This window comes from Ictalurus punctatus, chromosome 7, assembly GCF_001660625.3.
Source record: "Ictalurus punctatus breed USDA103 chromosome 7, Coco_2.0, whole genome shotgun sequence".
NCBI lineage: Eukaryota > Metazoa > Chordata > Actinopteri > Siluriformes > Ictaluridae > Ictalurus > Ictalurus punctatus.
Window position 1 is genome coordinate 10,844,563 of NC_030422.2, and position 13,213 is coordinate 10,857,775.

Sequence of the window (13,213 nt, forward strand, 5' to 3'; positions counted from 1 at the left end):
CGTTTAGTGCACTACGTAGGGCGGAATAGCTTATGTTTTATACCGTATACAGTGCACATGGGGCGTATTAGTATTGCGCCAGCGGTGGGTGTTGTTCCTGTCATGGCCGCTATAGGGCGCTCACTGCACGCAATACCGACGTGTATGAAATGGCTGAATAGCACGTATACGCAAAAGAACACAAAACATACAATACCGTTTACGTAGATTGCTTGAGGACGCTAACGCTATTTACGCAGGTTGACTAGCATGACGCTCTGAACGTCAACATGGGGGTAGGTCCGCTCGTTTTCGCCCCTTTTGATTTTTTTTAACGCGTGTGGCTAGTTTTTATTAAATATTCTTATTAAACTGATATATTTACTTTTTCTTTAGAAATTCGGTTTGCAGTTTAAAGCGACGCTGGAGAACGTTACAAATGTTAGACCAGACGGAGACGACTTCCGCTGGTATTTAAAGGTAACGTTAGCTAGCTAAAAATAAATATAATTAGCTTTAAGGCTAAATACAAGTTTAGCTAAAGATATCTAAGTATAGCACAACGTTTTTGTCGTTGTTTTAATTCATCTCGGCATTCGTAATTCCTAGGGAGGCATGCTGCTAGCTAGCTGTAGTGCTGGTGTGGGTGAATAGCAAATGCCTTAATATAAATAGTGCACTAGGTAGGCGCTAGAACGCCGTTCATTCTTACGGTAAGAAGTGAACATATACAGGGAGTGTGAATTGGTTTAGGATTCAGCCCGCATGTCAGCAGCGTTAAGGAAAAGTTAGTTGTTCAGTATGAAATTATTATATTGATTTGTTTTGTTCTCTCTTTTTTTGTAGCTGAAGTGTGGGAATTGTGGTGAGATCTCAGACAAATGGCAGTATATCACATTGCTGGTAATCATAAATGATGTACTATTAAATTGTTTTTATTTATTTATTTATTTATTTACTTATTTATTTATTTATTTATTATTATTAACAGTCTGTGTGTAGCAGGAATTGTATGCATTTATTAATTACTGATACAAAGATTTTCCTCAGGACAGTATGCCACTGAAAGGAGGCCGAGGCAGTGCCTCTATGGTTCAGAAGTGTAAACTGTGCTCCCGGGAAAACTCAATAGGTAAACACACACACCTTGATTTTATAAATAAAAGGGGGGAAAAAGAAGAAATATTCAAATGAACTTGGAACTGCATTGTTATCTGAGGCCACGCCTCTAGTCCATGTAAAAGAAAGGGGGCAGGGCCAACATTGTCGCCATATACAAGTCACCTTACAGGTGAGAATTCTGTTGGAGGCAATGGCAAATCTTTCACACGTTAACAAAATTAAAATAATCATAAAAAGATCCTGTGTGTTTGGATTTTGTTTGGGGAATCAATCTAGTCATCTGACATCAGGTGTTCAGCGAAACTACGATGTTTACTCAAAAATCACCTCTGACCAGGAGCACTGAAAAGAAAACAGGTGGTGAAATACAGGTGTAAATAAACGCCACACGGTGACGTGTACACAATGGATTTCTCCCACAGATATCCTGAAGGACACCATCACGCCGTACAACGTAAGTTAAAACACATCTGTTTTTCACCCAGAAATCAAGAGAGATGCAAAAAGATGCACTCAACTGTACAATCCGTTCCTTTTAGTATTGCTGTAGGTATTGACTAATTGATAGTAGTTCATAAATACTTCATGAATGATAAGTCAAGAGTTGAAGGGTGGTTCGAGTCTATCCCAGTTGCTTCTAACGTGAGGTTTTCATTAAGGTGGAGGACAGTGAGCGGTTCAAGACGATGGTGCAGTTTGAGTGTCGAGGCCTCGAGCCGGTCGACTTCCATCCACAGGTGAGAACGAAACTTCCCTTTCACCCCCCCCATCCAAGTCCAGACCAACATTTATCTCCATGCTGCTTTCTTCTCAGGCTGGATTTGTGGCTAAGGGTGCAGAGACGACCACCCAGTTCCCTGAAATCAACCTTCAGGAGAAAGTAAGTCAGAATTTGTACTTTGCACTTGTTAAGAACATCCAGCTGACCGTGCAGAATAACCAACCGTTCTGTTTTAGGACTGGACAGACTATGACGAGAAAGCTGGCGAGTCAGTGGGCATCTATGAAGTCACACATCAGTTTATCAAGTGTTGAGAGCATTGGAGATGGAGCACAAATGTTGTGGCTGGATATCCAACAAAGAAAAAGAGACTTTATACAAGGAACATTCATAAAATTCAACAAAAATACTTTAATTGTTGTTGTTGAAATTGTAAATGGATGTGTTTGGGGGGAACAGGCAAGAACATTCACTACATAAAAGATGACCAGTTCCTTGGAGATGCAGGTCTGCACTTAAATAAAGTTATGATTTGTAAGAATTGCTCTTTGGTTCATTTGGTAGCATAAATTCAGTCTCTGTTCTGTGTAAAGGACAATATTTTACTTGAGTCTTGATGTAGAGTCCAAAAGAGTCTTCATCATGTTAGATTTTTTGTTTTCACTATTACACTAATTTGGATATTTAGGTAATGTCAGGGCAAGAGTGCCAAAACTAGATACAATGCAACGATATGCTCAATATCCTTGGTTTCTTCCAACAACCTGGAACCAGAAAAAATGTCACATGTCAAACATGCAAAATGACCACTTAAATCCCACCATCTGCTGTAGGTCGTCACGTTCATGTTAGCAACCGCCATTACTGTTTGTTACCAACACACCCCCGTCTCGGAAAGTCAGCGCCCTGGAAAAGTTTCCAATTTGTAATTGTAACATTGTAATTATAACAGTTGTAACAGGAGTTCAAGGCAGCATTTTCCCCTGCTTCATCTCTACCTAAAGAGAATGATGCAGCGGCGCTTTAGTCCTTTACCGTGTCCCGGTTTCTCACGTCCTCATCTGTACGCTCAATACCACTGTCAACACAATTGGGTTCGCCATCTTGTAAATCGCAGACTATCTAAGCAGCGTGTCGTACAGTATAGCCGCATTGCATTCTGGGACTCTAAGTTCAGCATTTGTACAAGCGTTGGTCTGTGCTGGATTTCTCATGAATACGACGCACTGGAAAATGCAGTGAGATAAGAAGCTCTCATCTGTTTGTTTTTAGGAGCTAACAGTAAATCCTTTTTTAATATATTAATATATTAATTTATTTTTGAGGTTACAATTTTTTTTCTCTCCTATTCAAGCGCCATTTTAAGTTTGCTAACAGTAAACAGTGTGACGTCATCCCGACACACACTGCTAACTTCTCACAGGAATAACAGAAATAAAGCACCAACCATCAAATCAGTACCAGAATCACTACAAACACCACAAACATTTCAATATAAGCATGTTTAATGTTACTCAGGGTGGAGTTTTTCCTTTAACTAAATGTACTAGGCTGGTACATGGACGTAAAAACAAAATCTACATCAAAATCAACGTGTGGAATAGACTTATCCGAGTCGACTCCCGCTGTCTAGATTAGAGAGAGAATCGATTCTTCGGAATCGACTCCCAGCTCGTGCCACTACAGTTGTAGAATCGGCTTGTTGTTGTCAGCTTTAGTCAAGTGCACTTTCAGGAAAATGGCTCCCGCAAAGAACAGAGTGTTTGTTGTTGGGGTGGGGATGACAAAGGTAAAACAAATGGTGCTGAATTGTTTATTTTTAAATAAGATAACTAATCTAACAAACGTCTGTTTAGTTACCCATATGCGACATGCTAGCTTGCTAGGGTTTTAGCCTGGTTTGGTTTGACTGTCACAATTTGACTTGTTTGAAAGATTTATAAATGTAATTTAAACTATGTAACTACACGATATATTTTCTAGCCAGTCTTAGGAAGCTTATCAGTGAGCTGTCAAGCAATTACATATCTTTTTTAAAAGTATTATTTGCCTAGATAACACTGATAATTTGACAGTTGTTGGATTTTACAAAAAAAAAATCTGTATAATGTTTTTGACTTATTTCCACCCCCTCATAGCCTATACACATTAAACATTCTAGCTACATTTTATAAGATCTCATATTTGATTTGCAATAACCTTAATCTGCGTACAGAGTTCAAGCTTGCACTTACGCAATCGATGCGATAGTAGGTGAGAGTTCATAGTTCATTGACACATCAGTGTTTCCCAGTTACTATGATATCATTCATTCCTTCATCTTCATTATCCTGGTCAGGATGATGATGATAGTGGTGGTGGTGGACAGGGTTGTCAGGTCTCACCCCAAACCCAAAGTCATTGTTTTATTCACCTGACTTGAAAGCAGAACCGCAGACTAATTTTAAAACTCGCCCAACAACCGTCAAACGTAGACTTTCCTTCTCTTTCATAACATTTTTTTCAGCCCAAAACGACCCCATTTTGGTGAAAAAAAAAATGGCCATGGAGAATCATGGATTTGGACCGGGACACACCCAGGACGGGTCGCCAGTCCACTTTAATGCGCCCTAGATGCAGTTTAGATTCACCAATACGGATCCTAGCAATGTTTCTAAGACATGGGAGGAAACCGGAGAACCTGGAGGAAACCCACGCCGACACAGAAATAAAGAGAGAACATAGAATGTGCAACATACTTATGCAGAATGATTGTTACTTTAAAAAAAAAAATTCTTGTTTCTATTACCTTGTTTCTTTTCCTTCCGTCAGTACAGTAAATCAAGTGTCATCCTCTCTCACTCTTATATTTGCAGTTTGATAAGCCAGGTGCGAGAGATGGAGATTATCCAGAAATGGCCAAAGAAGCAGGTATGATTTTAGTTCCCCACCCAATGATTTAACCTGTATAAATCAACATCTTTATTGACTTCACTTTATCTGTTTTTAGGAGAGAAAGCATTGGCTGATGCAGGAGTGCCGTATTCTGCAGTTGAGCAGGCCTGCGTGGGTTATGTCTATGGTACACTCTTTTCATTTCTTTATAGCGGCGTCATTGCCTGTTGGGATTAGTCAAATACTCCGATTATGATATTAAACCTAAAATTTTGCTTGGTGATGTGTTTCTTCCCGACAGGCGACTCTACTTGCGGACAGCGTGCTATATACCACGGGCTGGGACTGTCGGGAATCCCTATCATCAACGTCAATAACAACTGTTCCACGGGTTCCACGGCGCTCTTCGTGGCCCGACAGCTCGTCCAGGGAGGTATGAGACATGGCATGTTATCTCGGTATTAATAATACGTTTGATCTCGTTGAGTTAGTTTCAGTTAGTGTTCTGACTAGAACTTATTTTACAAACGTCCTAAACTCTGGAAATTGTAGAATCCGTTCTATCTCAGCGTTTCGATTATTAATTTTCTGAGTGTTCTCAAAAGGATTGTGGGGCTGTATGTATTACCCATATTACCTAATATGTATATATGTACATGATTCAGAATATTCCTGATTGTGTTCTATAAAACCCTGCATGTCTTTACAGGTTTGGCTGATTGTGTGCTCGCTTTGGGTTTCGAGAAGATGGAAAGAGGCTCCTTGTCCTCTAAGGTGAAAGAACAGAAGCTGTAGCTACACATTCATGAGACGACATGGAGGGTTAAACAAACAAGGAAACCAATCTTTCTGCCCTGAAAGGGCGGCCATTTATGATTTCTTGGTCTGGGAATGTATTGTCATTATAATGGTATGTTGAATAAAAGTGAAGTAGAACTGTTTTTTTTTTTTTTATAAACAGTACATGGACAGAACCAACCCTATGGACAAACACATGGAGGTGATGATCAACCGATACGGCATGGATGCAGCTCCGGCAGCACCTCAGATGTTTGGCAACGCCGGGAGGGAGCACATGGAGAAGTATGGTAAGACGTGAAATCAGGAAATCTTTTCGCAATTGCAAAATGCAAAAAGCTTTAGACTCGCGACATGTTTGCGTGTTGTCCGTATGTTGTAGGAACCAAGCCGGAACACTTTGCCAAAATTGCCTGGAAGAATCACAAGCACTCGACCAACAACCCGTACGTTAGACAAACCCCAAATGCAATTAGAGATAAAGGCATCCATTACAGATAGTGTTTACCATGCTGAGTTATTTTGCCTTTGGTTAAAAAAAAGGGGCGTTTCTTTCATTATATATGTTATAATCTCTCTCCACATGTCCTCCCAGGTATTCTCAGTTCCAGGACGAGTACAGTCTGGAGCAGGTGATTAAATCCCGTAAGGTTTTTGAGTTCCTCACACTTCTTCAGTGCTGGTAAGTAGCTTTCTTAGGGCTCATACAGCTTAGGGCTTAATCTGTTCCATGTAAGAACGTCTTGTCATGTGTGCGTGTGTTAAGCCCTACGTCCGACGGAGCAGGAGCAGCAGTGCTAGCCAGCGAGGGCTTTGTGAGGAAGCACAGTCTGGAGGCCAAAGCCGTGGAGATCATCGCTCAGGAGATGGTCACTGATCTCTCAACAACATTCGAGGAGAACAGCTGCATCAAGATGGTTTGTGGAGGACAAGGGAGCTAAATTTAGGAGCAAAAAAAAAAAAAAAAAAGGTTTTTCATAATAAATAAAGCAGCTCCACACAGAGTGAACACCTACACCTTATTTACATATCATACAGCACGCCCAATTTCCCTTCATCTGCATATCATTTGCATGAAACACGATTCCTCTGCCCTCGATAGTTAACTGAATGTTTTCCTTTTATGGTTCACTTTATAAATCAGGACGTGCTTCATGGTAATTAGATGTGTAGAATGATTAAATGGGGGGAGGCATGGTATATGCATATGATATGCAAATAAGCTGCACGTGGGCGGAGCTTGCATTAATACAGCTGAAGCAGATTCCTTGTTTGCACAAAGTTTTAAATCGGACGCAGGTTTTTTTGCTCTGATGGTGTCATTGTTTCAAGCTACAGTTTTTTTCTTCTTTTTCTTCTTTTTTTTTTTTTAAATTAAGCGATCACACACTTCTTCTAACAGTTTAAAAATGATTATTTATTTATTTATTTATTTATTTATTTTTAATTTATACTGCTCCTCTCTTCAGGTCGGCTATGACATGACGCGCCTCGCTACCAAAAAGTGCTTCATGTCGGCAGGCCTGAATCCGGCGGACGTCGACGTCATCGAGCTGCATGACTGTTTCTCAGCCAACGAGCTCATCACGTACGAAGCGCTCGGTCTTTGTCCTGAAGGTATTTCTTCTTTTTTTTTTTTTTTTTTTTTTTTTTTTTTTTTTTTTTTTTTTTTTTTTTAGTTCTCATAAAAACATCAGGTTTGTGATTTACAAGTTTTATTATTTATTGACAATGTAGTTTTGGTTGCTTAAACGGCACATTTCTCGCATTTATTATATTTTCTGCGAAATGGCAGAGTTATATAATTTCCTCACCAGAATTTATATATTAGCGATTTGTTTAACTGGTTTTAGTTCATTACTGCTGGAAAATAAATATATTAATTAAAGATTAAGGCTTTTGCATGTCGCTTTCTTGTCCACTCGCAGGTAAAGCTGGAGAGCTGATAGACAGAGGAGACAACACGTACGGGGGCAAGTGGGTGGTTAACCCGAGCGGAGGGCTCATTTCGAAGGGACACCCGCTCGGTGCTACAGGTGTGGCTGCAGAGAGTTCCTCAGGGGCAGGGGCTCAAATGTAAAAAAAAAAAAATAAAAAAAAGAACTATAATCACATCACCAAAGAACTAACTTTAATTTAACTGCATATTCTTATCACCCTGGCAGAAGCTGTAAACAGACTGTGTGTGGTCACAGTAATGAATATGAGAATGACACTACTAACATAACCTAACAATGTTTTATTTTTACATTCATAGAAATAATTACAACAAAACGCCAACTTTTAAAAATCTTTAAAAGAAAATTGAATTTGTAGAAAATTGAAATAAAAAGAAACGTCAGTATTACTGTCCACAAATGTAGTGACACACCGTGTATGTCACTTACTGGAAAAATCAGTAAAACTATTTATTTCAAAATTAAATATATTTGGCAGCAGCACTCTGATTTCCATAAAACCGCAGCACTGCTTGCTTGTCTTTTTAGTCTCAAAGCTTGTAATTTTTGCCTTCTAAATTTCATTTTAAAAACATAAATTGAGATTTTAATGATCTTAGGGTAATCAGCATATGTATCGTGTAACACCAACGCTCACTCTTTGTAAACATAAGAAGCTTTTTTATTTTTCCAACTATCTGTATTAACATATTAACTCCTCCTTCTTCAGTTTATCTTTAATTTTCTGCCATCTCTGTCTGTTTGGCACCGTGCCTTTACTGACTATATAACATGCATGTCTGGAGGTTTAACAAGCTTGAGTAGCTAGTGCTTACCGACACATTCCATCTCAATCGATTTGAAAACTAGCGATAAGCATATAAAACACTGCCAATATTATGAAAAGGGTTTGAATTCAAATGGCTTTTACATAATATAATTGTTTATTAATTAATGTTGAGAGGGGAACTGGTACGTCCCTGGTACAGAAGGAGAAGCTTACTATGAGGGAATTAAGTGATGCAACGTAACGTGTTAAGATTCGGGCAAAGCGGGTGTTAATAGGCTCAAGCGAAACACCTGCTGCGGGGGAAACATACGCCTGGATATAGAACATAATCCTTTACTTTTAATCCTTTATAATATATAAAACGCCTCATTTTCTCTCCAGTTACACGCCAAGTTTCTACAAGGTGTTGGATTTTTTGCTTTCTGGTTGTTTTTTTTTTTATTCATTCTCATAAATATTTTTTAGAGACCTTAGTGATGGATCTACTGTATTTAGGTTCTAAATACAGATCTGGGAACCCGGACATATGTCAGTAGTAACACAAAATTCAACACGTTAAACAGAACGTCCGTGATATAGTTATTTCCCCCAAATGGTATAGAATGTGCCTTTCAATCTAAACTGCTCGTAATGTAATACGTTACTACGTATAATTTGTATTTGATAAATATTTCCAGATTCCTCCGTTTGTGTGTTTAAGTGTGTAAAGTGCATTTGTTTGAATGCACCCATAGTGTTACAGAGTACTTTGGTCTTGCTGGGGTGATCTCGTCCGTCCGTTTAACGACTTTGGCACTTTGATTCTCTGACCTGATTTTGTTTTTTAACATGGGCTGTAAGATTTGATTGCTGAGGTCTGTCTCAGGTTGTTGAGGCTTTAATCGCGCGCTGTGTTCGATTGCTCAGGTCTGGCGCAGTGTGCAGAGCTGTGCTGGCAGTTAAGAGGCGAGGCGGGGAAAAGGCAGGTCCCAGGAGCGAAGGTCGCCCTGCAGCACAACATCGGCCTTGGCGGAGCTGTAGTGGTCACGCTATACAGGATGGGATTCACTCAAGAAGCAAGGTGAAAGATCACACGCTCGCTACTATTAATCTTTGTTTTAGAAGTATTACTTGCAGCTAAACTGGTTTATCTACTCATACAGTAGTAACACACAATCCCTGTACTTTTCCACAACCTGGAACTTAAATAGAGTTAACTGCAATGTTATAACCATAGCCAAAATAACCATGATATTGAAATGCAAGGAAAAATCTTTTGTAAAGTTATTTACAAATATCCCCCTCCCTGCTTCCCACACATTTAAAACCCTTAAGATGTTCTGGTGCAACCAGATGCTATGAGAAATCGCATAATTAACTGACTAATAATTAGCAGATGAAAGATCTATTTACTTACTTATTTATTTATTTTTATAAATACATACATTCTGACATTCACGTTGCTGAATTAATAATCTGTCAGGACTTATTGCAGTCATATTGCACCTCCGGGACTTTGGACTTTATTCGTAACCCCCGGTTTACAATCTGGAACGTTATTTTGTGCATTAATACCCCCAACCCCGACCCCCTCAGGTCTCAGATCGCTGCAGTTCCCACCAGCGCTGTCAGTGGACTGGAGGGCTTCAAATCTCATGCGGTTTTTAAAGAAATCGAGAAGGTTCTGCAGGAGGTAGGTAACAAGACACGTTTGCGGTTTTTCAGGGTTGGGTTTTACGTTTTCTATTATATTGTGCGTGTGGTTTCCACGCAGGAAGGAGAAGCATACGTTAAAAAAATCGGTGGCGTTTTCACTTTTAAAGTGAGGGACGGCCCGGACGGAAAAGAAGCTCTGTGGGTGGTGGATGTGAAAAACGGGAAAGGCTTGGTGAACAATGACGCAGGTGTGTCAGTGGTTTCTTTTGTTTCATTTTGTTTTTTGTTTTGTTTTTCTTAATTACGGGGATCTGCATCTGATCTGAGCGGAAAGCAGATGGTTACAAGAAAACAGATGTGTGTTGGCTCATTTTGGGGGCATCGTGATAATCGAGCTCAGAGGATCTTGCAGAAGATCTTGATTGATTTTATTTTTCCACCTTTCATTAAGAATGATTTTAATTAGGATACAACATACTGAGAGAAATTATGTCACAAGACACTTGTGATATTGCAATTTTCAATTTTTAAATATTTTGAAGGTAGTCTTATTAAAACGTCCTGATCTATTTTTGTCATGTCACCTACTCCCTGTTTTCCCTGTATTTATTTTTATTTGAATTTTATCAACTTGAACTGTGTCGCTCGTTTCCCCCAGGGAAAAAATCAGACTGCACGATCACGATGTCCGACGCTGACCTCATCGAACTGATGACCGGGAAACTGAATCCACAAACTGTGAGTTACGACAAAATAATTACGTAGTAGAACAAAAGTAAATATAGTTTGACAAATAAATAAATAAATGTGCACAATTTTTCCCTTGGACATATAGACTCAATGTTCACCTTGTTAGGAACACCCGCTTGTTCAGTCAGCAAATCAAGTGGCTGCAGCACAGAAATAAATAAATAAATAAAGTCAAGCCAATATTTAATTAAGTACGTCTGGCGTGACGAGGAAAATTGTGTGCATTTTTTATTTGATGTGCATTAAACTACAACATTAATACACTGCTGTTGTGCGAGTGTGATATGATACAGAGATGACCTCCAACTCTTTCTCCCACTTCATTCTCATTCCAAAGGCCTTCTTCCAAGGCAAACTAAAGATTACTGGGAATATGGGAATGGCGATGAAGCTCCAGAGCCTCCAGCTGACACCAGGCAAAGCCAAACTATGAAGAATTCGGTCTAAAATTCGAAGACCGAAGTGTGGAATTCGTGGCCGGGACACTAAGCGTTCGATATATACGATTACAAAATTCAACATGTATTATAGTGGGCACTTCAAATTAACATTACTACCTCTTGCAGCATTATAAGAGGAACTCTAAATAAGCTTTCGGGAACTATGTTAAACGATGAATGATTAACTCAAATGGCTCTAATGATGGTCTCACATTTCTTTACTGGTTTATTACATTACGGACTTACACTGCACCACATAACGTGCCTCAAATGCGGAGAATAATCATTACATTCAATCTCTCAATTTTAGAGAAGCTCGATCATGCTGAACCATATAAGATCTTCCTAGTGTGGAAAGATGAATCGGGGATTGTGAAATAGTTCTAAATGGTCAAGATCACCCGGAAATTGTTAGCTAAATGGCTAGAATATAGCTGCCCATTTCATATGGGTGTGAAAGCTCTTCATTGCACTCTTAATTGTATATGCAGATTATGAAAAAGCTAATTTTTAATAAAGATTTCTTCTAACAAAATGGTCCTTTTCATGTGAGACGCATGTGTAAATATTAATTAAAGGCCAAAAATCAAACGTATGGTTGGTTGTCTGCTTACCCAAGGAGTCGTCACTCGTCATGTGTCTTTATTTCGTAAACGAAGTATATAGAATCTCGTGAGCGTAGAATAACTGAATACCTTTCTATTGGAAAAATAAATAACGTTAAAACATATAAATCCATGATAGTAACAAATATTGTCATGATTCACCAAGGAGATGAAAAGTTAGCTAGCTTCCGAACTAACTTGGGTGAACTTTGCCAGCCAGAGTAGATTCAAGGACTTTTTGTGTTTTTTTGTTTTGTTTTATTTTTGTTTTGTTTTAGCACATGTACAACACCTAGCTCTTATTTGGGTGGTAATTTATTCGCGTACCTTTCGCTCACTCTCAGTTGGCGTTAAGTGGATCCATTTCCCCTCGTAACTCCCTCACCATCTGTTGTTGTCTTTCCATGGTCTGTTTCTTGACTGAATTATGTTTAATCTCATGTGATTATGATTCAAAGTGAGAGATTTTGTATATTAGAATTTGTACAGCTGTGTATTCTTTTCAGCTTCTTCCATTTTTAAGAAGATATATATATACAGTGAGGGAAAAAAGTATTTGATCCCCTGCTGATTTTGTACGTTTGCCCACTGACAAAGAAATGATCAGTCTATAATTTTAATGGTAGTTGTATTTGAACAGTGAGAGACAGAATAACAACAAAAAAATCCAGAAAAACGCATGTCAAAAATTTTATAAATTAATTTGCATTTTAATGAGGGAAATAAGTATTTGACCCCCTCTGCAAAACATGACTTAGTACTTGGTTTAAAAACCCTTGTTGGCAATCACAGAGGTCAGACGTTTCTTGTAGTTGGCCACCAGGTTTGCACACATCTCAGGAGGGATTTTGTCCCACTCCTCTATGCAGATCTTCTCCAAATCATTAAGGTTTCAAGGCTGACGTTTGGCAACTCGAACCTTCAGCTCCCTCAACAGATTTTCTATGGGATTTAGGTCTGGAGACTGGCTAGGCCACTCCAGGACCTTAATGTGCTTCTTCTCGAGCCACTCCTTTGTTGCCTTGGCCGTGTGTTTTGGGTCATTGTCATGCTGGAATACCCATCCACGACCCATTTTCAATGCCCTGGCTGAGAGAAGGAGGTTTTCACCCAAGATTTGACAGTACATGGCCCCGTCCATCGTCCCTTTGATGTGGTGAAGTTGTCCTGTCCCCTTAGCAGAAAAAAACCCCAAAGCATAATGTTTCCACCTCCATGTTTGACGGTGAGGATGGTGTTCTAGGGGTCATAGGCAGCATTCATCCTCCTCCAAACTCGGCGAGTGGAGTTGATGCCAAAGAGCTCCATTTTGGTCTCATGTGACCACAACACTTTCACCCAGTTGTCCTCTGAATCATTCAGATGTTCATTGGCAAACTTCAGACGGGCATGTATATGTGCTTTCTTGAGCAGCGGACCTTGCGCGTGCTGCAGGATTTCAGTCCTTCATGGCGTAGTGTGTTACCAATTGTTTTCTTGGTGACTATGGTCCCAGCTGCCTTGAGATCATTGACAAGATCCTCCCGTGTAATTCTGGGCTGATTCCTCACTGTTCTCATGAT

The 13,213-nt window shown here is 39.4% G+C and overlaps 2 protein-coding genes across 2 annotated transcripts; both read left to right on the plus strand.

Moving 5' to 3' along the window:
- Nucleotides 1-121: 121 nt before the first annotated feature.
- Nucleotides 122-2,363, plus strand: czib (CXXC motif containing zinc binding protein). Its single transcript, XM_017471870.3, has 8 exons — nucleotides 122-275; nucleotides 376-459; nucleotides 826-882; nucleotides 1,030-1,111; nucleotides 1,524-1,555; nucleotides 1,761-1,838; nucleotides 1,916-1,981; nucleotides 2,059-2,363. The coding sequence occupies exons 1-8, from the start codon at nucleotides 270-272 to the stop codon at nucleotides 2,134-2,136; spliced, it is 483 nt and encodes a 160-aa protein (XP_017327359.1). The 5' UTR covers nucleotides 122-269; the 3' UTR covers nucleotides 2,137-2,363.
- A 1,096-nt stretch (nucleotides 2,364-3,459) lies between these two features.
- scp2a (sterol carrier protein 2a) lies at nucleotides 3,460-11,641 on the plus strand. Its single transcript, XM_017471872.3, has 16 exons — nucleotides 3,460-3,611; nucleotides 4,678-4,732; nucleotides 4,812-4,883; nucleotides 4,998-5,129; nucleotides 5,406-5,470; nucleotides 5,658-5,784; nucleotides 5,877-5,940; nucleotides 6,090-6,176; nucleotides 6,261-6,411; nucleotides 6,964-7,111; nucleotides 7,423-7,530; nucleotides 9,128-9,281; nucleotides 9,797-9,893; nucleotides 9,975-10,104; nucleotides 10,515-10,594; nucleotides 10,944-11,641. The coding sequence occupies exons 1-16, from the start codon at nucleotides 3,561-3,563 to the stop codon at nucleotides 11,037-11,039; spliced, it is 1,617 nt and encodes a 538-aa protein (XP_017327361.1). The 5' UTR covers nucleotides 3,460-3,560; the 3' UTR covers nucleotides 11,040-11,641.
- Nucleotides 11,642-13,213: the final 1,572 nt, after the last annotated feature.